The sequence below is a fragment of the Heterodontus francisci genome, chromosome 26, assembly GCF_036365525.1.
Source record: "Heterodontus francisci isolate sHetFra1 chromosome 26, sHetFra1.hap1, whole genome shotgun sequence".
In the NCBI taxonomy this organism is placed as follows: Eukaryota; Metazoa; Chordata; class Chondrichthyes; order Heterodontiformes; family Heterodontidae; genus Heterodontus; species Heterodontus francisci.
This window is the reverse complement of record NC_090396.1, coordinates 21,493,044-21,515,821: the sequence shown is the minus strand read 5'-3', so window position 1 is coordinate 21,515,821 and position 22,778 is coordinate 21,493,044. Positions and strand designations below refer to the sequence as shown.

Genomic DNA, 22,778 nt, shown 5'->3' with positions numbered 1-22,778 from the left:
TACCATTCCTGCTGAGTATTTCCAGCATTTCTTGTCTTTATTTCAGATTTCCAGCACCTGCAGTATTTTGCTTTTATCATTCTGGTGAATCTGTGCTGCAATCCCGCCAAGGCCAATATATCCTTCCTGAGGTGTAGGGCCCAAATCTGAATGCAATACTCTAAATGGGGTCCAACCAGATCTTTATGTAACTGAAAAATAACTTCCACCCTTTGTATTCTAGTCCAGTTGAGGTAAAGGCCAACATTCTGTGGGCCATTTAAATTATTTTTTGTACCCATCCACTAGCTTTTAGTGATTTTTAATGCTTTTCTTAAGCGGGCCTCAGGGCAGGTGCATGAAGTTAGCTAGTGACTACGCTTGAAAGCAGTGTGAAAGTGATGCTCCTTCACTCCCCGTCTGGTAACTACTCCACATCTTTCCACAGCAGCAAGGTTGAGTCTAACAACTCACCAACGCAAAGGTCACAGTGTTGCCAACATGGTAATGTACCTGCAACTTGAGAAGCTAATTTATTGCTTGCCAGATAGGGAGTAAAGGAGGAATTTGAATGCCACTTTCGACTTGTCCAAATTCCTTGCGATAATTTAACTAAGGTCCATAAATTGAGGAACCCGGAAGTGAGTTGCAGGAGATGGGAACACTGGGATCAGAGGTGTTATACCACAGTGTACTGGAATGTGGGTTAACTATCATCTGTTAGAGAAATAACATTGCTTCGCTTGCAAATCAGCTGTTCAGAAAACGGTAAATTACATCGCAAATGTTATCAAATTGTTGGAAACTATCATTTCGGCACTAAATGGTCAATATAATCTGGGTGACCAACAGTACAAATAAATCTTAATTCTTTCATTTTAAAGGTTAATAAGTGCATTGCCCAGTGTGATACTGCCAGTCTGGCTCACTTCCCCATTTGTGCTGAATTAAATGACCTCAGTTGAAATCTCATGGCATCAAGTCAAACCCATGGGCAAGGAAACCTCCTGCTGATTACCACCTACCGCCCTCCCTCAGCTGATGAATCAGTACTCCTCCCTGTTGATCACTACTTGGAGCAAGCACTGAGGGTGGTAAGGGTGCAGAATGGGTGGGGGACTTCAATGTCCATCACCAAGAGTGGCTCAGTAGCACCACGACTCACCGAGCTGGCCGAGTCCTCAAGGACATATCTGCTCGACTGGGTATGCGGCAGGTGGTGAGGCAACCAACAAGAGGGAAAAACAGTGTATTTACACCTAATCTGTACTAATGCTTTGTCTTTCAACACACCATTAACATATTGTTTGCCTTTGCTCCGTGACCTTTTGGTCAGCTATGTGGCCTGGTCCAATCTGCACCTTCTCCTTTGTTATCTCTTGCCCCACCCCCACCTCACTTGTTTATAATCTGTGACTTTTCTAATATTTGTCAGTTCCGAAGAAGGGTCACTGACCCGAAATGTTAACTCTGCTTCTCTTTCCACAGATGCTGCCAGACCTGCTGAGTGATTCCAGCATTTCTTGTTTTTGTGTGAGAGGGAAAAACATACTTGACCTCGTCCTCACCAATCTGCCTGCCGCTGATGCATCTGTCCATGACAGTATTGGTAAGAAAGACCACTGCACAGTCCTTGTGGAGACGAAGTCCCACTTTCACATTAAGGATACCCTCCATCGTGCTGTGTGGCACAACCACCATGCTAAATGGGGTAGATTTCAAACAGATCTAGCAATGCAAAACTGGGCATCCATGAGGCGCTGTGGGCCATCAGCAGCAGAAGAACTGCACTCAACTACAATCTGCAACCTCATGGCCTGGCCCCACACTGCCATTATCATCAAGCCAGGAGACCATCCCTGGTTCAATGAAGAGTGCAGGAGGGCATGCCAGGAGCAGCACCAGGCATACCTCAAAATGAGGTGTCAACCTGGTGAAGCTACAACACAGGACTACTTGTGTGCCAAACTGCATAAGCAGCATGCGTTAGACAGAGCTAGGCAAACCCAAAACCAACGGATCAGATCTAAGCTCTGCAGTCCTGCCACATCCAGCCATGAATGGTGGCGGACAATTAAGCAACTAACTGGAGGAGGTGGCTCCACAAATATCCCCATCCTCAATGATGGGGGAGCCCAGCACATCAGTGCGAAAGATAAGGCTGAAGCATTTGCAACAATCTTCAGCCAGAAGTGCCGAGTTGATGATCCATCTCGGCCTCCTCCTGAAGTCCCCAGCATCACAGATGCCAGACTTCAGCCAATTCGATTTAACCCGCGTGATATCAAGAAATGACAGAAGGCACTGGATACTGAAAAAGCTATGGGCCCTGACAATATTCCAGCAATAGTACTGAAGACCTGTGCTCCAGAACTTGCCGCGCCCCTAGCCAAGCACTTCCAGTACAGCTACAACACTGGCATCTACCCGGCAATCTGGAAAATTGCCCAGGTATGTCCTGTATACAAAAAGCAGGACAAGTCCGACCCGGCCAATTATCCCCCCATCAGTCCACTCTCAATCATCAGTAAAGTGATGGAAGGTGTCATCAACAGTGCCACCAAGTGGCACTTGTTCAGCAATAACCTTCTCAGTGACGTTCAGTTTGGGTTCCGCCAGGGCCACTCAGCTCATGACCTCATTACAGCCTTGGTTCATACATGGACTAAAAGAGCTGAAGTCAAGAGGTGAGGTGAGAGTGACTGCCCTTGACATTAAGGCAGCATTTTACTGAGTATGGCATAAAGGAGCCCGAGCCAAACTGGAGTCAATGGGAATCAGGGGGAAAACTCTCCGCTGGTTGGAGTCATACCTAGCGCAAAGGAAGATGGTTGTGGTTGTTGGAGTTCAATCATCTTAGCTAAAGGACATCACTGCAGGAGTTCCTCAGGGTAGTGCCCTAGGCCCAACCATCTTCAGCTGCTTCATCAACGACCTTCCTTCAATCATAAGGTCAGAAGTGGGGATGTTCGCTGATGATTGCATAATGTTCAGCACCATTTACAACTTCTCAGATACTGAAACAGTCCATGTAGAAATGCAGCAAGACCTGGACAATATCCAGACTTAGGCTGATAAGTGGCAAGTAACATTCGCACTACACAAATGCCTGGCAATGACCATCTCCAACAAGAGAGAATCTAACCATCTCCCCTTGACATTCAATGGCATTACGATCGCTCAATCCCCCACTATCAACATCCTAGGGGTTACCATTGACCAGAAACTGAAGTGGAGTAGCCATATATATACTGTGGCTACAAGAGCAGGTCAGAGGCTAGGAATCCTGTGGCGAGTAACTCACCTCCTGACTCCCCAAAGCCTATCCACCATCTATAAGGCACAAGTCAGGAGTGTGATGGAATACTCTCCACTTGCCTGGATGGGTGCAGCTCCAACAACACTCAAGATGCTCAACATCATCCAGGATAAAGTAACCCGCTTGATTGGCACCCCATCCACAAACATTCACTCCCTCCACCACTGACGCACAGTGCAGCAGTGTGCACCATCTACAAGATGCACTGCAGCAACGCACCTTAGACAGCACCTTCCAAACCCGCGACCTCTACCAACTAGAAGGACAAGGGCAGTAAATGCATGGGACTACCACCATCTGCAAGTTCCTCTTTGAGTCACACACCATCCTGATTTGGAACTATACTACCATTCCTTCACTGTCGTTGGGTCAAAATCCTGGAACTCCCTTCCTAACAGCACTGTGGGTCTACCTACCTCACATGCACTGCAGCAGTTCAAGAAGGCAGCTCACCACCACCTTCTCAAGGGCAATTAGGGATGGGCAATAAATGCTGGCATAGCCAGCGACGCCCACGTCCCATGAATGGAAAAAAAAGCAGTGGGGACACTGCGATTAGCCTAAGTGCTGCGTAATGGTTTAAGGGGAAGCTCGGTAAGTACATGAGGGAGAAAAGGACATAAATTTGATAGGGTTAGTTGATATGGTGAGAGGAGGTTCCCGTGGAGCATAAACCAACTGGGTTGAATGGCCTGTTTCTCTGCTGTAAATTCTACATAGGCTAGTGTGGGCAAACCAGCTATCATTCTTACTGTTGACAACTGATGACAGAGGATCCAGCTCAGCTGTAAAGCTCATCAGGGACAAGGACTCTCACAACACTTGCACCATGAAGAATCGTCAGTACTTTTAAGAAGAAGAGTAAGCCATGGTCCCTCAAGCCTGTTCAGCCATTCAATCAGATCATCGTTGATCTTTATCGCAACTCTATCTACCCACATTGGATCTATAACCCTTAGGATCATTGCCTAACAAGAATCTAACTCAGTCTTGAAAGTTCTAATTGTCCCCAAGGATTCACAGCCTTTTAGGGGGGGAAGGTTTCAAATTTCTGCTACCCTTTGTGTGAAAAAATGCTTCATAACTTCGCTCCTAAATGGCCTAGCTTTAATTTTAACATTTAGTCCCTTTGTCCTTGATTCCTACACCAGCAGAAATAGTTTCTCTCCATCCATCCTTTCAAATTCTTTTAACACCTTAAACAGCTTGATCAGATCACTCCTCAAACTTCTATACTCAAAAGAGAATACAAGCCAAATTTATGCAACCTGATCTCAATTGTTCTTGAATTCATCTCGGGATGCGGCTGTTTTGGCACAGCCGACATTTTTGGCCATCCCTAGTTACGCTGAGAAAGTGGTGGTCTTCAACCGCTGATAGTTGTTTGATGTAACTGGGTGGCTTCCTAGGCTACTTCAGCGGGCAGTTAAGTGTCAACTAGACAACTTGGTGTCATATGCAAGACTCACCTAGAAGCCATGTGAGTGCGCGGCTGTGAAGTAGTGAGGAATGTGCCGCGCAGGGGACAAATAGACAGTGAAGAAACAGTGGTCCCTTTAAGATGTGCGCATGCGTGACAATCTTAAAGGGATCGTGCAGTACACGAAATGTGCCATGCACAGTGAAGGAAAAGTAGATGGAACATCGGTCACATGTAGGCTAGGCAAGAGGGTGAGTGGGGGAGAAAGGATGTTAGCTTTCCTTCCCTAAAGGACATGAGCAAACCAGTTGGGTTTTTACAGCAATCTGACAGTTTCATGGTCACTTTTACTGATACCAGCTTTTATTCCAGATTTCTTGAACTGAAATTCTCAGACTGCCATGGTGGGATAAGAATTCACATTCTCTGGATTACTAGCCCAGTACCGGGGTCAGTTAGCTATATTCCAACAAGATTCAGTGACTTCACTGGGGGAGAAAAAGGGAAATTGAATTGGAAAATGAGCAAAAGAAGTAATTAAAATGTGTGCTTGAATGAAGGAGTACAAAATTAAATCTCAGGCATCTGCTTAATCTGTTAACACGCCTTAATCAGCTCATTATACTAAGTCAGAAATACTTCATCAAACATTTAAGGAGTCAAAAAATTATCAACTTAAAATTATCAAGTATTTTACTGATAATTTCAGAAAGGAAAGGCCACGGAGTCCAGAGATTAGCACAGAAATTCTCCTTCGGATCTACTCACAGTTACAGATATCTCCTGGACATTCAGCATTTCTTGAACCGCTGTTCTTGTCGCATCCTGAGATCGACACTGAACATATTGCTGGTTCCGATGAAAGGTCACAGACCTGAAATATTGGGCTGGATTTTCCCAATTGGGTTGCGATCTTGATCTCAGCCCCAATTCCGGGTTGGAAATCCGGAAGTGGCCATGGTGGGATGTCGCTTGCCATCTTCCCAGAGGTTGACAATTAAGAAGCCGGTTCTGGGAGCCCTGTCTAATTAAGGATGGTGGGTGGACCATGGAAGCGGGAAGCCCAATCAGAGGGCCCACTGCCATGTCCGACTGGCAGCCCCACTGGGAGAGGTGGGTACTGCTGAGACAGGCAGGAGACCGTGAGGGCACCTGAGAATGGAGGCGCTCTCTGCCGCGTTGTAAAAAGTTAAAAATCCCTCATGACCACAGCTATCATCAGGTCATCAGGTGTGGAGGGGAAACCCTTGGACAGGATGATCTGCGACTGCGACTGTGGCCATCGCATCCCAGTGGGTTCCTGCTGGGATGATGCAGAGGAGGTGTTGATGGTCCCCTGGCAGCCTCCAGTTCAATTCTGGGCTCCAGCCTCAGCTGGGAACCCGCCCACCATCGGTAAGATCCCGGTGGCGGCAGCGTCTCTCCTGCAATTGGCCGAATAATGGGCCTAATTGGCTTCCTGCCTCTGCTGGGCGTTAACTCTGTTTCTCTCGCCACAGATGCTGCCTGATCTGTGTGTTTCCAGCATTTTATGTTTTTATTTCAGATTTCCAGCATCTGTAGTATTTTGCTTTTGTATTATTGCAGAAAGTCCGACAGTAGACTGTGTTTATTTGCATATCATCTTTAAGCAATTGTTTCTTTCAGAGACATTTTTAATATTGCCTATTTCTGTGTCACCACCCTGAGCTTGTTACAGTTTTAGAAATCATGAAAGAAATATTACATTGTGTCTGCAGCTAACAGGTCATTCTCCACTAATGAGGCACTCGCGTCTGATTTCCAAATTACATCCACAGCAGAATTCACAGTCGATTCATGAGTGGGAATAACACTCCACTCTCTGCATGTTAATTCAGATCATTATTTTCAGTCCTCATTAAGGACAGTGATGACGGTACCGGCAATCAGAACACAGTGCAATCGGATGAAAAATCATGCAGCGAGGTGTCACGGGCACAATCCACACTGCCACAGTGCGGAGAGAAAAGGGAGCGGGTTTTAAAGAAAGACTTGCATTTATATGGCACCTTTCATGACCTCAGGATGTCTCAAATGAGGTACTTCTAAAGCAGCAAAGCGATAATGACCAGATAATCTGAATTAGCTTGTTGATTGAATAGAAATATTGGTTAGGACACTGGGGATAACTCCTCTGCTCTTCTTCAAAATAGCACGATGGGATCTTTTACGTCCACCTGCGAGGGCAGACGGGGCCTCAGTTTAACATCCTAATTGGCTTTTCCGGCAATACAGCACTACCTCAGTAGGATAACACTAGGTTATATTTGCATATATCTTGCTAATGATCTATGAAGCAAAATTGTGACCTGAAATGCTCAAATACCATAACCATTTAGATATCATAATCACTGAGCAAAAATGAGTTTTGGCAATATACATTACCTATCTCTTACTATCGTCCTGAAGAAAGGTTTACTTGTCCACCTCACCAAAAACAAAATATTATTCTGGAAGACTAAATAAAAAACAAGTGCAAAGAATTGTACAGATTTGCAGGGATTTATAGCAAATGGTTTGTCCATTGTTGCACCACATTTCTTTTGTACTTGTTATTTAATGAGTAAAGTCTGGAGCTCACTGGCTGAGGTAACTGGCAGCGAGCAGGAGAAGTTCTGGCAAACGTAGGCCGTAGCTTTGCCATCCTTCAGTTCTACTGTAGACAGGAAGGGCAACGTCCGGTACAGGAAGCTCTTGGAGTTCCCATCCGCCAAAAGTAATATCTAATGGAGAAAAAGAAAATCTTTGTTAGAACTAGTCATGGACACAGTACATTAAAGGGACAACACACAGAATCCAAGGATTAACACCAGGCTAACATGGTGATATTTGGTTTTATTTGCTTTGTTCTTGGGATGTGGGTGACAGTGACAATGACAACATCCTGCCCATCACTAGTTTCCATGATGGTTATAAGACTATAGTGTGAGATTGGAGTCACAAGTGCTCCAGGCCAGGTAGGGATGGAGGTCCCTCCCTGAATGACAACTTTTATGATAATCCAGCAACTTTCATGGGCGCTTATCTGGTGCCAGTCCAAAATTACCAGATTTACCAAATTCAGTTTCATAACTTGTCATAGGGGGATTTCAATTCCAGACTTTCAGGTTGCGAGTCCAGTACCATAGCCACTAGGTCATCATACCTGCAGCAGGTCACCTCCTGGAAGGGGTCATGTCATCTGTATGTATACCAACAAGGTGTGTAATATTGTGTGTACAATACGGTACTCTTGTGTAGTAGGGACTGGTTCCTTCATGACATCCTGGTCCACTATTCCAACACCTCCAACATCCCCTCTCCTTCCCACAGCAGCTTCACCTGCCATTTTACCTTCTTCCCTCTCACTGTCCAGGGATCCAAACACTCACTCCATGTGAAACAGAAACTTACTTGCATGTCTTTCTATTTAGTGTGAGAATGGCGCAAGATAGACGAGCGTGACATACCATGACAGAAGATCTCCTGGTAGGCCTCCTACACTGTTCCAATGAAGTTCAACATAACTTTGAGCAACAGCATCTCAACTTTCGATTCAACACTTTATAGCCTTCCAGACTCGACACCGGGTTCAACAATTTTAGGTCATAACCACTGCACCTACTTTTCCGGACAGCAGTTGCTGCTAATGTATCTGCTGTTCATTTAATCACTCCTGCCTTCCACCCTATCACAGACCTTCCCTTTTCTGCTTTCATCCCCTCTCCTCTTTCCCTGCTCTGTACTTGCCTAAAACCTGTTACATCTACAGTATCTTCTAGTTTTGATGAAAGGTCATCTACTGAAATGTTAACTCTGGCTGAATTTTACCAGTCCTCTGGCGATGAGCGGGGAGGTGGGAAGGCTGGCAAAGTGGCACAGGAAGGTGTTGAATGGCTGGTCCATCATCTTCCCGCCACTGTGCCATTTTACCAGAGACGGGAAGGTGGCCCACCCATAGCCCACTGTGCCACTTAAGTGGCCAATTAAGGATCCCTTCCTGCCTTTGCTGGCATTTTACCAGTAGCTGGGAAACCTGCTGCTGTGCGGGGAGACCACCAGCTAAACCCTGGTGGCCTCCTGGTGGGCTCTGGGACAGGGCTGGGAGTGCCTCCTTTTTCAGCACTCTTTGGCCCACCAAGGGGTCCCCCGACAGCTATAGCTGCCCTTGTGGCAACAGTACCACCTACCCTCATTGAATACTTACCCCCCACAACCTCACTGGCACTTGCCTGACTGTCCCCGGTGCCCCCAAACTACACTCACCGGACTTTGAGGGCGCCAGCCATCAATGTTCCCTCATCCTCCAGGTGCAGCACCAGCAGTGGCCACCGCTAGAGGCGGTGCTGCTGAGGCTGCTGGCCCTCTGATTGGGCTGGGCCGCTGTCCTTAATAGGGGAGGCAGCCACTTAGTTGGCTGCCACTGGCTAAATGTGGCCCCAGGTCCTGCTGCCCACCAAAGTGCGGTCGCCTCCCTCTCCTGCAAATCCGGCCTCATTTCTCTCGCCTGGCCTTCTAAGTGTTCCAGCATTTTCTGTTCTTATTTCAGATTTCCAACATCTGCAATATTTTGTCTTTTGTGTAATGTAATATGGTGTAGAAGTAATATGGTACTGATGTATAATTTGGTAGTGGTCTATAATATGGCACATAAAGTACTTGTACAAACAAAACAGCAGCTGTCCCTCATCAACACTTCAGGAGGGCAAGTAGTCAGAGAAATTGTTTGGATTGATGATTTTCAATTTCTATCCATTTAAGTGCCATATTTTCTTTATCAGCTAACCACTTCAGGCCAATTGCGCGGAGCAGAGAGGCTGACAGATGGCAGGGGCTGGACAATGTACAGAAGCAGCAGACTAGAAATAACCCACAGACTAATCCCTAGCAGCAGTGAGATTTCATCCTCGTGCGTGACTGTAAGAAGTGCTTAAGAATAAAACAGACCTACTGCCCGCCATGTGCCACTGCCCACCCTCACTGACAGGCACTGATAATAGCCAGCTTAAAAACACTGTGCCTGATATCAGTGACTGAGGGAATATGGAACATAACTGGGGCCAGCCACAGCATGTCCCACTGCGGGGTGAATTTTTGACATCTGATATTAAGAGGCTGGCACACGAGCAATGCTAAGCCATCTGCTAACAGGCTGATAGCTCTCTCCCTTCATAAAGTTGTGAATCCAAAACTCCACTCTGGAGATTGAAGCATAAAATCTAGGCTGACAGTTGAGTGCACTAAGAAAAATTTCTGAATTACTTTCGAGGGCCCTGCTCAGGAGGTCTTTGGGGTCCTAATTACCATTGTAGACCCTGATCTGCATATATTAACGAGGCTTCCGCCTGAGTTAGGCAGGCGCCTCAGGCAGCTAAATAGGCCCTGCCTAAGATGACAGCGGGCAGGAATTGAGTGGGAATGGGCTGGTAAGTCTTTGCATAGCTATTTTAACTGTACTCTAGCCCTTTTCCTGACGAATGGGGTGGGTTCAAATTCTACCCCAGCACTCCGCAAGTAGCTACCAATAAATTAACCAGCAAGGAGGGGCAGGGACCAATGAAATCACCCAAAATAGTTTTTAAAAATCCCTGTGGTCACTATCTTGATTTCAAGACTGGAAATACTACTTCTAATATAATACAGAGAGAAAAGTTATACCAAATTCTCAAATCCAAAATCATCAAATTTCCCCATATGGTTGCCTGTTCTGTATTTGAAAGCTCTAAAAAATATTTCCCCCATTAGTCTGCTCTGCTTTCAGGTACTTGGGACTTTCAGAGGGCTATAGACAGCTACTATGGCATCAATTAAATGACCAGGCAGTAGACAACTCATAAAATGCACTAGTCTCTGCTCCATCCTTCAGTCCTCTTTCCCCTCTCTTCCCTAATCCAAAGGTAGAAAAGGCCCGAAGACTGATAGCCATGGAGCCATTATTGGAATGGGTCTATACTTCAAAGGTAGTTGTGAATGTTTTGTTGCTAAATATCAAAACAAAGTAAAGCATTAACTTTTGAACATTATCTGGGGTAACTAACAGGAAAAGGGATGCAAGTAGTTATGTACAAGGGGTTATTTAGTCATGCAACTACAGCATATTACAAGCACAAACTTATATATATTGAACGACTGTAAGTGAGGGGAACGAATAGAGTTGCTAACCCTTCAAGATTGTCCTACAGTCTCCAGGAATTGAGGATCTATCCCCAGTATGCTGCGAGAAGCAATCCTGGAGAAAAATCACCGGGGCATTAAAAAATTTATTTTTTTAAATTTTTGTTTGAATTTAATTTACTAATTATGAAGATATTGGAGATGGGCCACAAAAGGCTTTCTGACTAACAATCAGAACTACAGCATGATGAAAGGACATTGACCTGAGATGTTAGATGTTTCGACAATGCTACTCGATTTTCCTTTATGCCAAAAGTTGAATTTTACAGCAACAACAACAATCTGCAAATATATAGTGCCTTTAACATAGTAAAACATCCCAAGGCATTTCACAGGTGCATTATCAAACAAAATGTGACATGGTCACATGGTCATACATGGTGCTATTAGTAAAGGTGGTTAAAAGTTTGGTCAAAGTGGTAGGTTTTAAACAGTGACTTAAAGGAGGAGAGAGAGATAGAGAGGAGGAGAGAGAGATAGAGAGGAAGAGAGATAGAGAGGAGGAGAGATAGAGAGGAGGAGAGGTTTGGGAGGGAATTTCAGAGTTTAGGGCCTAGACAGCTGAAAGCACGGCTGCCAACAACAGAGCACTGAAAGTCTAGGATGCACTGGCGGCCAGAATTGGAGGAGTGCAGAGACCTCAGGGCGGTACTTTACTTCTGCTACAAACTTCTGTGCAAATTGCTTTCAATAGCTTTGTGCACTCAGTACCTCACTTTAGTTAATATCACTGATCTTTCTCATTGCTATTTGTGGGGGCCTTGCTGCGTGCAAACTGGCTGCCATGTTTGCCTATATTACAACAGTGACTATATTTCAAAATACTTAAGTAACTGTGAAATGCTTTGTGATGTCTGTGAAAGGTGCTATATAAGTGCAAGTTCTTTCATCATGATGCATAGTGGCCCGTGCTAAAGTGGAAGTGTATAGATGTTTGCTATGGATTGGATTAGCTGTGATAGTTGAATGGCTGGCCAATACTCAGAATAGAATGGCAAAGTTTTACAGCCCAGAAAGAAGCCATTGAACCTTACAACAGTGTAACCCGTGTCTCATTATGAACAATGCCACATGGAGATCTGCCTTGCAATTTTAATGCCTTCCCTGCCTGAAGGTACTAACATAGGCTGAGCTAATTCCACAGTCCAGGTTCCAAGTGCTCTGGTACCCTGTACCAAGTGGCCATTCCTCACAATGGCTTATAAATATAGTCACTGTTGTAATATAGGCATGGTTATATTTAATTATAACATAATTATAACATGGCAGCCAATTTGCACGCAGCAAGGCCCCACAAACAGAAATGAGAAAGAGTGTGATATTAACGAAAGGATAAATATTGTCCAGGACACCGGGGAGAACTCTCCGATGTTCTTCGAATAGTGCTGTGAAATCTTTGACATCTGCCTGAGAGGACAAACAGGACTTCAGGTGAATGAATCATCCAAAATATTGCACCTCTGACAATGCAGCACTCCTAAAACACTGCATTGGATTACATGCTTAAATCTCCGAGTGGGACTTGAACCCATAACCTTCTGAGCTTTATGAGCTGGAAAGAAAGGTGTGAAATGTATTTTTGTCTCTGGTGTAAAGAACATGACTGCTGGATTACTGCTGTAGTACCCCCACAATTTGCCGTCGAGTAACATGTTTTATAGTTTCAATGTAAAGTGAATTAAGTGCACTGAGCATTGCTTAAACACAACTGGCTGCAAACTATAATATTTCTCACTCATCAAAGTTACCATAGCCGAAGGGAAGGGAAGTCTGCCTCAATCAAGTTCTTTTATTGCATTCAGTGAACCTTAACGAAATGCTATTTAGAAAAATCCTATCCACCATCTATAAGGCACAAGTCAGGAGTGTGATGGAATACACTTCACTTGCCTGGATCGGTGCAGCTCCAACAACACTCAAAAACCTCGACACCAACCAGGACAAGGCAGCCGCTTGATCAGAGCCCCATCCACCACCTTAAACATTCACTCCCTCCACCACTGGCATACAGTGGCTGCAGGGTATACCATTTATAAGATGCACTGCAGCAACTTACCAAGCCTCCTTCAACGACACCTTCCAAACCCATGACCTCTACCAACTAGAAGAACAAGGGCAGCAGATGCATGGGAACACTACAACCTGCAAGTTCCTCTCGAAGCCACACATCATCCTGACTTGGAACTATATCGCTATTCCTTCACTGTTGCTGGGTCAAAATCCTGGAACTCCCTTCCTAACAGCACTGTGGGTGTACCAATAACACATGGACTGCAGCAGTTCAAGAAGGCAGCTCACCACCACCATCTTCTCATGGGCAATTAGGGATGAGCAATAAATGCTGGCCTTGCCAGTGACGCTCACATCCCATGAAAGAATAAAAAAGAAATACTGCGGATGCTGGAAATCTGAAATAAAGTTCTGATGGAAGGTCATCAACCTAAAACGTCAACTCTGTTTCTCTCTCCACAGATGTTGCTTGACCTGAATATTTCTAGCATTTTTTGTTCTTATTTATGTTATTTACATATGTTTGTTCTTGCATTCAGTGCACCATAACCAGGTGCGAAATAGAGAGTAAAGACACTTGTTTGTGCCTAAAATAAATGGAGCACTTAAGATGCATAACCGATAACTTAGAAATTGACATTAATGTGAATGGATAATGGTTATTGCATTTTAGCTGTGCAAGGCAGAATCTTAGTGAATCTGCATTATTATCCCCTCTCTAAAATGCCAATATCCTTCCTATAGTGTGTGGAGAATGAAGTGTATACACTTGGGTCTGGTCAAACCTTTTCACTGTCTGTTTGTCTCATACTGCCGTTGACTTGCATTCGCACAGGTTAATGGAGACACTTGTTTATTACAGGAGTGCTGAAGAATATACAAGCCTGTCACGATGACTCAGCACACAGCTTCAGTCAGCCTGATCCCCTTCTGATCTGTGAAAATGTCACTGTTGGATCCCATCTGACTTTTAATCATTCGGGAAATGTTTCAGTTAATGCATCACCCCTGTGATCTTTCCCTAATGCCTTCACTTTTTCTTAACTTCATGAAGCTGCTGATGGATTACATGATGTTTAAGTGATTGACTATCGTGACTCTCTTTACATTCACACTGTCTTACAGCAACTCTTACACAACAGCTCATACACTCCTTCCTCTGCCTCTAAAACATTTCAACCACGTTCATTTATGTATTTAAACTCTCATCAATACATTTTCTTTACTGTGCCCCTATGCTTGCTGACCTACATTGGCTCTCAATTATAAAATTCTCATTCTTGTGTTCATATCCCTCCATGGCCTTGCTCCTATCTATTTCTGTAACCTCCAAGATCACTCCTCCAATTCTAGCCTTCTGCGCATCCCTGATTTTCATCACTCCATCCTTGGCATCTGTGCCTTCAGCTGCCAAGTCCCTAAGCTGTAGAATTTCCTTCCTAAACCTCTCTACCTCTCTCTCCTCCTTTCAGTCAGTCTTAATACTTGCCTCTTTGACCAAGCTTTTTACCACTTGTCCTAATACCTTTTTATGTGATTCGCTATTAAATTTTGTTCTGATGACGCTCCTGTGAGGGCAATAAATGCTGGCCTGGCCAGCGACGCCTACATCCCGTGAATGCATAAAAAAAAAGCCTTGGGACATTTTACAGCATTAAAGGTGCTATATAAATACAAGTTGTTGTTTACTACACTTTCTGGTTAAAACAAAATTAGTTGATTGCTTGGCACTATCCTGCTGAGTTTGAATATCTAACGAAGGCTACAGCAGAAGCAGGAATCAGCACCCCAAGGGTTATAGAGACCCCAATCTCCACATGTTATAGGGTCCCAAGACTCTACGTATTATAGGATCCTGGGTCTCCACGTGTTATAGGGATCCCTGTCTCTATGTGTTGTAAGGTCCCCTGTCTCCACGTGTTGTACGGTTCCTGGTCTCCTGAGCTTCATCACATAACTGAGTAATTAGTTGTTTGCTTGATGCTATCTGCTGAGTTTGAATATCTTAGAGAAGGCTAAAGCAGAAGCAGGAAGAAGGAATCAGCACCCCAAGGGTTATAGAGACATGGCATGTTTTTGTTTGTATTGTGCAGCTTGGCTCCTCCCTAAGTCATCTTTTTTGTGACAACTAGTGACCCTTAACATTTGAATCAAGTTAGGCTGGGATATAATTTCTGAGGTCAGTTGGTTTTTTAACTCCTTATGTACCGTGTTAGAATTAATGGAGCTGAAACCAAACTAATACTGGACAAAAGTGCTTCAGAGTAGCATCAAGTGCATCCTGTTTCTGCTGAGTCTGACTTAATATGGAATCTGGAATCCTCAAATAGCACAGTTTGATAACCCAAGAAAATGTCAATTTATCTTTGGGATGTTGACCTTTACTTAAATGATGATTTTGACTCAGATTGTCTTGTAAGAGTTAAAACTAAGGTCCACATAGATTGTGGGTTGGGAGGAACATCTCCAATGAAAGTTGATGATAAATAATGAGATATGTCCTGTCAGCAGAAGAAAGGGAATTCCTCAGTGAGTCAGAGATCAAAGGCCATGGGAAATGGATGTATGACGTTGCAGTTGTTTGTGTAGCCTTGCTATTAAATGCACAGTAATTGCCTCAGGAGACTTCACAGAAGGAAGTCAATTGGGTTCAGAGGGTTAGTATTTTGAGAGATAAAGGCTCCCAACAATGACTGCTTGACTCAAACATTGAGAAAATGCTACTTTTATTAATGGGTGACAAGAATATGACATAAAACGGTTCTCTGGGAAAGGAAAAGGACTTATTGCCATAGATACCACTTTTAGGTCCAAATTAAACTGTGTCACATCAACAGGGAATTCTAGAGAGAAAAGAATTGTCCCAGAAAGGAAAGGAAAGACGTCGCAGAAAGAAATGAGATCGAAAGGAAAACACAGTGCAAAAAAAGGAAAGGAGTGAAAGTGGAAAGACAAGTTGAGAAGGCATTAAAGAAAAACCAAGTAAAGGAGCAAGAAATGGAAATTCAAGGGGACAAGGTGGTGCAGTATGATAGACACTTGTCTTTCAGCTCTGGAGTCTGAGTTTGAATCTAGCGCAGCTTGATAAATGGCATTAAATTGACAATCTGAGAAAGGCTATCAATGGCTAGTGTAGGGAAATAGAGAATATCACATTTCTCCAGAATGGATGCTATTCTGCAGTTGGGAATAATACACATTATTAGAGTAATGAAGGGAGCTTTATTCTGCACATACTTGATGGGATAGTGTGGAGGGTGCTTTACTCTGTGTCTAACCCATAGTGTAGGTTTCTTGGTTTTGCTTCTTTCGTCACATTCTCTGCTTGTTTCTTTCTGCTGAAAGCATTATCTCTTGCTGGTGTACAACTCCACAAGCATGGCAAGCCTCGTTACTTCTCCATGTGTGAGCCCAGACAATGAGTAATGATGGCCTATTCAATAATCACAGCCAATCGCAGCATTGCAATTGTTGTTCCAATCTTTTTTATTCATTCTCAGGATGTGGGCATTTATTGTTCATCCAAAACTGCCCTGAAACAGTGATGGTGGGCTTTCTTCTTCAACTACTGTAGGTGCAGCTGTTTGATACAATAAAGTGGCTTGCTAGGCCACTTCAGAGGGCAGTTAAGAGTCGACCACATTGGTTTGGGACTGGAGTCACATATAGGTCAGACTGGGTAAGGACTCAGGTTTCCTTCCCTAAAGGATATTAGTAATAAGAGTCTAACTGGGCAGAGAAGCAAAGAAATCTAGGGGTACACATTCACAAATCATTAAAAGTAGCGACCCAGGTTAATAAGGCCATTAAAAAAGCAAACCAAGCACTGGGGTTCATTTCTAGAGGGACAGAATTGAAAAACAGCAAAGTTATGTTAAACTTTTGTATCGAACCTTGCTTAGACCACATTTGGAATACTGTGCACAGTTCCGGTCTCCATATTATAAAAAGGATATACAGGCACTTGAGAAGGTACAAAAAAGATTCACAAGGATGATGCCCGATACAGAGGATACACTTATCAGGAAAGGCTGAACTTTCTGAGGCTCTTTTCTCTAGAAAAGAGAAAGCTGAGGGATGGCCTGAAAAACATTTTAAGATAATGAAAAGGTTTGATAGGGTAGACATAGAGAAAACGATTCCACTTGTGGGCGGGTCCAAAACTCAAGGTCATGAATATAAGATAGGCACTAATAAATTCAATAGGGAATTCAGAGAAACCACTGTACCCAGAGAGTGGATAGAATGTGGAACTTGTTACCAAATGGAGTGGTAGAAATAAATAGCATTGATACATTTAAGGGGAGGTTATATAAGCACATGAGGGAGAAAGGAATAAAAGGATATTCTGGTAGGGTTAGATGAAGTAGGGTGCAAGGAGGCTTGTGTGGAGCATAAACACTGGCATGCACCAGGTGAGCTGAATGTTCTGTTTCTATGCTATAAACTCAAAATGACCTGGATGTTTCTGATGGGCAGTGTAGAGGAAATTTTACTCTGCACCTAAACACATTAAACTTGATTCAGAATTGATGGGGACGTTAGATGGAGATTTAGGCATTTTTACACTGGGGCTGTGGAGCATTTTTCCCACCTTCGGTGACACACCCAAGTGATGTGAGGACCCATCCTTGAGATAAGTGCGAGCACAGAGTCTGTCAAAATTCAACTCAATTTCAGTTCAATTACAGTTGAGCCAAAAGAGTCAGAAGCAGCAACGCCATGGGAACACCATCACTTCCAAGTCCACAAACCATCCTGGGTAGTATATATCACTGTCCCCTCATTAACACTGGCTCAATATCCTGAAATATCTTACCTAATATCATTGTGAGACACGGACGGCAGTGGTTCAAGAAGACCCTCGCCCACCTTTTCAGAGTTTTTAGGACCAGGGATTAAATCCTGTCTTCCCAGCAACAGAACTAATCTTAAAGATACCAATATCATTCTGCATTGATGCAGAGTCAAGAACCCTCTATCCAGTTCCCTCTGGTTTGGTGCCTCTCTTCCCGCTTTCCAAACCCTCCTGTTTGGCCATACTTTCGGGTCCCCTAGCCTTTCCATTCCTCGTCCCATACTCGGCATCTATCATATGGGTGGCACAGTGGCGCAGTGGTTAGCACCGCAGCCTCACAGCTCCAGTGACCCGGGTTCAATTCTGAGTACTGCCTGTGTGGAGTTTGCAAGTTCTCCCTGTGTCTGCGTGGGTTTCCTCCGGGTGCTCCGGTTTCCTCCCACATGCCAAAGACTTGCTGGTTGATAGGTTAATTGGCCATTATAAATTGCCACTAGTGTAGGTAGGTGGTAGGGAAATATAGGGACAGGTGGGGATGTGGTAGGACTATGGAATTTGTAAGGATTAGTATAAATGGGTGGTTGATGGTCGGCACAGACTCGGTGGGCCGAAGGGCCTGTTTCAGTGCTGTATCACTGAACTGAACTGAACTGAACTGAACATATCCTTATCCGTCTTATGGTAACACGCTTTGAGACAGCTTTCTACATGTTCCAAGTGGAACAATCCCATCGGCTGAGAATCAGCCAACTGCACCTCCCTAGTACTGAACAGCTCCAGCTTTAGGTTGTGAAAAGGACAAGGGAAAGGTGATGTCTGTTTTTGCTTTTACAATTCTGGGAAGTGCCATTCTCCAGCACTGGGATAAACAATCGGGACACAGAGTTGTATTTGTTGCAGAATTCTAGTTAGAATAAACATTAGTTAAGTAGAAATAAACAATTCTCTTCACATGACCTCCCAACTTAAAGGCTTTCCCAGAAAACCAGCCAGAACCATAAAACAGTATTTGAAAAGACACTAAAAATAATTAAAATTGGTATGTTATATAAAAATGACAAATATGACCACTGTGCCTTGGCGATCTGTCATTCCTTTCTTCCCTCTTTCATCGTTTCCTCTTCCCTATTGTTTCTGCTTCATTTTGATCTTCCATTGTCCTCCTTCTTTCCCAACCCCATGTTCCCTGAATCACCTCATTTTAATTATTTTACTGGTCCTGGTCTGTTACCTTTATTTTGTCTGCATTTTCCATCTTTGACTTGCGAGCAAATGACATTCATCCCTCAATCAGCATCACTAATACAGATTATCTGGTCATTATCACAGTGCTGTTTGTGGGAGCTTGCTGTGCACAAATTGGCTGCTGCATTTTCTGCATGACAACAGTGACTATATTCAAAAGTACTTCATTGGTTGTCAAGCATTTAGGGACATCCTGAGGTCATGAAAGGAGCTACAAAAATGCAAGTCCTTCCTTTTCTGTGATAAATTGGACTTGGGAATGGCTGAAAATCAGCCTTCAAAAAGGACACTTTTCCTGTCAGTCAAAACACCAGATCAGGTCAATCTCTGATGCATGAAAGACCAGAGCTACTGCTGTCCACAAACTGGTAATCCCAGCAACCCTGACAGCGCTTGGATGAGTAAAACAGCTTGGTAGCTCTTCTTCCGTTGCTTCTGCCTCTGGGCTCACTTCTTTGACCAGGAGTCCTCCCCCCGACCAGCAGACCCATTCACCCGCCTCCAGCATTCTTCCTCCACCTGGATCCCTCCCTCTGGCCTCTTACTTGCTCTTGATCTTTTCATCGAAAATTGTTGATGAGACAATTTCTCTGCCCCCCTCACTCACTCTAGCCTGTCCCACTCTGAACTTGCCACACTCCGTTCTCTCAGGTCTAACCCCAACATTGTCATCAAGCCTGCAGACAAGGGTGGTGTTGTTCTTGCCTGGCATACTAACCTCTACCTGGCAGAGACTCAGCGCCAACTCTCAGACACTTCTTCCTACTTCCCCCTGGAACATGACCCCACCACTGAACATCAAGCTACTGTCCATGGGACTGTCACTGACTTCATCTCCTCTGGAGATCTTCCCTCTACAACTTCCAACCTCATAGTCCCGCAACCCCGGACTGCCCACTTCTACCTCCTTCCCAAAATCCACAAACAGGACTGTCCCGGCAGACCCATTGTTTCAGCCTGTTCCTGAACTTATTTCTTCCTATTTTGACTCGATCTTTTCTCCCCTCATCCAGTCTCTTCCCACCTACATCCATGACTCTTCTGATGCCCTACATCATTTTGACAATTTCCAGTTTCCTGGCCCCAACCTCCTCCTCTTCACTATGGACGTCCAATCTCTCTACACCTCCATCCCTCACCAGGATGGTTTGAGGGCTCTCCGCTTCTTCCTTGAACAGAGGCTCAACCAGTCCCCATCTACCACCACCCTCCTCCGCCTGGCTGAACTTGTTCTCACATTGAACAACTTCGCCTTCAACTCCACTCACATCCTTCAAGTAAAAGGTGTTGTTATGGGTAACCGCATGAGTCCTAGCTATGTCTGTCTTTTTGTGGGATATGTCGAGCATTCCTTGTTCCAGTCCTACTCAGGCACCCTCCCCCAACTCTTTTTCTGGTACATTGATGATTGTATCGGTGCCATTTCCTGCTCCTGCCCGGAACTAGAAAACTTTATCAACTTTGCTGATAATTTCCACCCTTCTCTCACTTTCACATGGTCCATCTCCGATCTGCCCTTTTGTGCAGCAGCTTTTTCGGAAGCAGAGGCAGTGCGAGCGAGTGAACAGCTGGGAAGTCAGTTTCAGCCTAAAGTAGATTACCGTTTGTTTCAGTGGAACAGGGGATTGCTGGGTAAGTAAAAACTTATATATTTGGGCAGTGGCTGAACCCGAGACACTACACATGTAGTGTCTCCCACCCGCCCTCCTCCTCTAACCGAAAAAAAGGACTCTGGTGTGTTGATAAGGTAAGCTTTTTTATTTCTTCTGTATCGTGTGATTGGTTAAAAATTTACTTTCTTTTTTTACTTACTTTTTTTGATTTATCTATTAATTGGTTATTTGAAAAAGACCATAGCAGAGAAGTATCAGAAAGTATTTAATTCATAAATTTATATAAAGTAATAAAGTAATTAACTAAGTAGAGATGGCTGGGCAGGTGACGCGCTGTAGCTGTATGATGTGGGAGCTGGCTGTCCCCATTGTGAACGGCAGGTACCACATGTGCAGCAAGTGTTGGTTGCTGGAAGAGCTCCGGCTCAGAGTTGATGATCTGGAATCTGAGCTTCAAACACTGCGGCACATCCGGGAGGGGGAGAGTTACCTGGACGTTTTGTTTCAGGAGGCAGTCACACCTGGTAGATTAAGTAATTCAAATTCAGTTAGTGATCAGGGACAACAGGGTGTGATTGCAAGTGAGGCAGGTAGGGGGATCCTGAGTTCAGGAGTGGAGGAGCCTCAGCCTTTGACCTTATCCAACAGGTACGAGATACTTGCTCCCTGTGTAGATGAGGAAAAGGGCTGCGGGGAGGATGAGTCAACTGACCATGGCACCATGGTGCACAAGGCCATTCAAGAGGGGGGAGCAAAAAGACAAGTGGTAGTTATAGGGGATTCTATAATTAGGGGGATAGATAGTATCCTTTGCAAGCCGGATCGGGAGTCCCGCATGGTGTGTTGCCTGCCCGGTGCCAGGGTGCAGGACATCTCTGACCGGCTTGAAAGGATATTGGAGCGAGAGGGGGAGGACCCAGTTGTTGTGGTCCACGTTGGGACTAACAACATAGGCAAGGCTAGGATGGAGGACCTGTTTGGGGATTATAAAGCACTAGGAACGAAATTAAGGAACAGGTCCTCGAGGGTCATAATCTCCGGATTACTGCCCGAGCCACGTGCAAATTGGCTTAGGGATAAGAATATTAGGGAAGTAAACACGTGGCTAAGGGAGTGGTGTGGGAAAGAGGGGTTCCATTTCATGGGGCATTGGCATCAGTTTTGGAACCGGGGGGATCTGTACCGATGGGACGGTCTCCACCTGAACCGATCTAGAACCAGTGTTCTAGCGAAACGGATAAATAGGGTGGTCTCTAGGACTTTAAACTAGTGAGTCGGGGGGAAGGGAAAGGGAAAACGACAGGGAGTATGATGATAAATAAAAAGGTAAGCAGCAAGCTAACATGTGTGCAGGAGGGTTTATGTTCAAGGCAGACTATGAAAGAAGCAGAAAGGAAGGATAACTCAGGAGTTATTATTGGAGATGTTGGGAATCATGAGGGTAAGAAAGCTAACATAAAGACACTTTACCTGAATGCTCGTAGCATTCGTAACAAGGTTGATGAGTTAACGGCACAAATCATCGTGAATAAATATGATAAAAGCAAAATACTGCGGATGCTGGAAATCTGAAGTAAAAACAAGAAATGCTAGAACCACTAAGCAGGTCTGGCAGCATCTGTGGAAAGAGAAGCAGAGTTAACGTTTCGGATCGAAACGTTAACTCTGCGAATAAATATGATTTGGTAGCCATTACGGAGACATGGTTACAGGTTGGTCACGACTGGGAGTTAAATATCCAGGGGTACCAGACTATTCGGAAGGACAGACAGGAAGGTAAGGGAGGTGCTGTAGCTCTGATACTCAAGGACTACATCAGGGCGGTGCTGAGAGATGATATAGGTTCTATGGAGAATGAGGTTGAATCCATTTGGGTGGAAATTAGAAACTCGAAGAAGAAAAAGTAATTGATAGGCGTAGTCTATAGGCCACCAAATAATAACATCACATTGGGGCGGGCAATAAACAAAGAAATAACTAATGCCTGTAAAAATGGTACGGCAATTATCATGGGGGATTTTAATCTACATGTAGATTGGTCGAACCAGCTCAGTCAGGGTAGCCTTGAGGAGGAATTCGTTAAGTGTATCCGTGATAGTTTTCTTGAACAGTATGTAATGGAACCGACGAGGGAGCAAGCTATCCTAGATCTAGTCCTGTGTAATGAGACAGGAATAATTAATGACCTCATGGTTAGGGATCCTCTTGGAAGGAGTGATC

General features: G+C 44.4%; 1 protein-coding gene across 2 annotated transcripts in view; it reads right to left on the bottom strand.

The window, feature by feature from the left end:
* Positions 1-6,352: 6,352 nt before the first annotated feature.
* Positions 6,353-22,778, bottom strand: part of spata20 (spermatogenesis associated 20) — a 452,991-nt gene continuing 436,565 nt past the window's right edge. For both annotated transcript variants that reach the window (XM_068057905.1, XM_068057906.1), the window contains one exon: positions 6,353-7,462. In XM_068057905.1, coding sequence (XP_067914006.1) covers positions 7,292-7,462 — 171 coding nt within the window. In that variant the 3' untranslated portion in view covers positions 6,353-7,291. The remainder of the gene's footprint in view (positions 7,463-22,778) is intronic.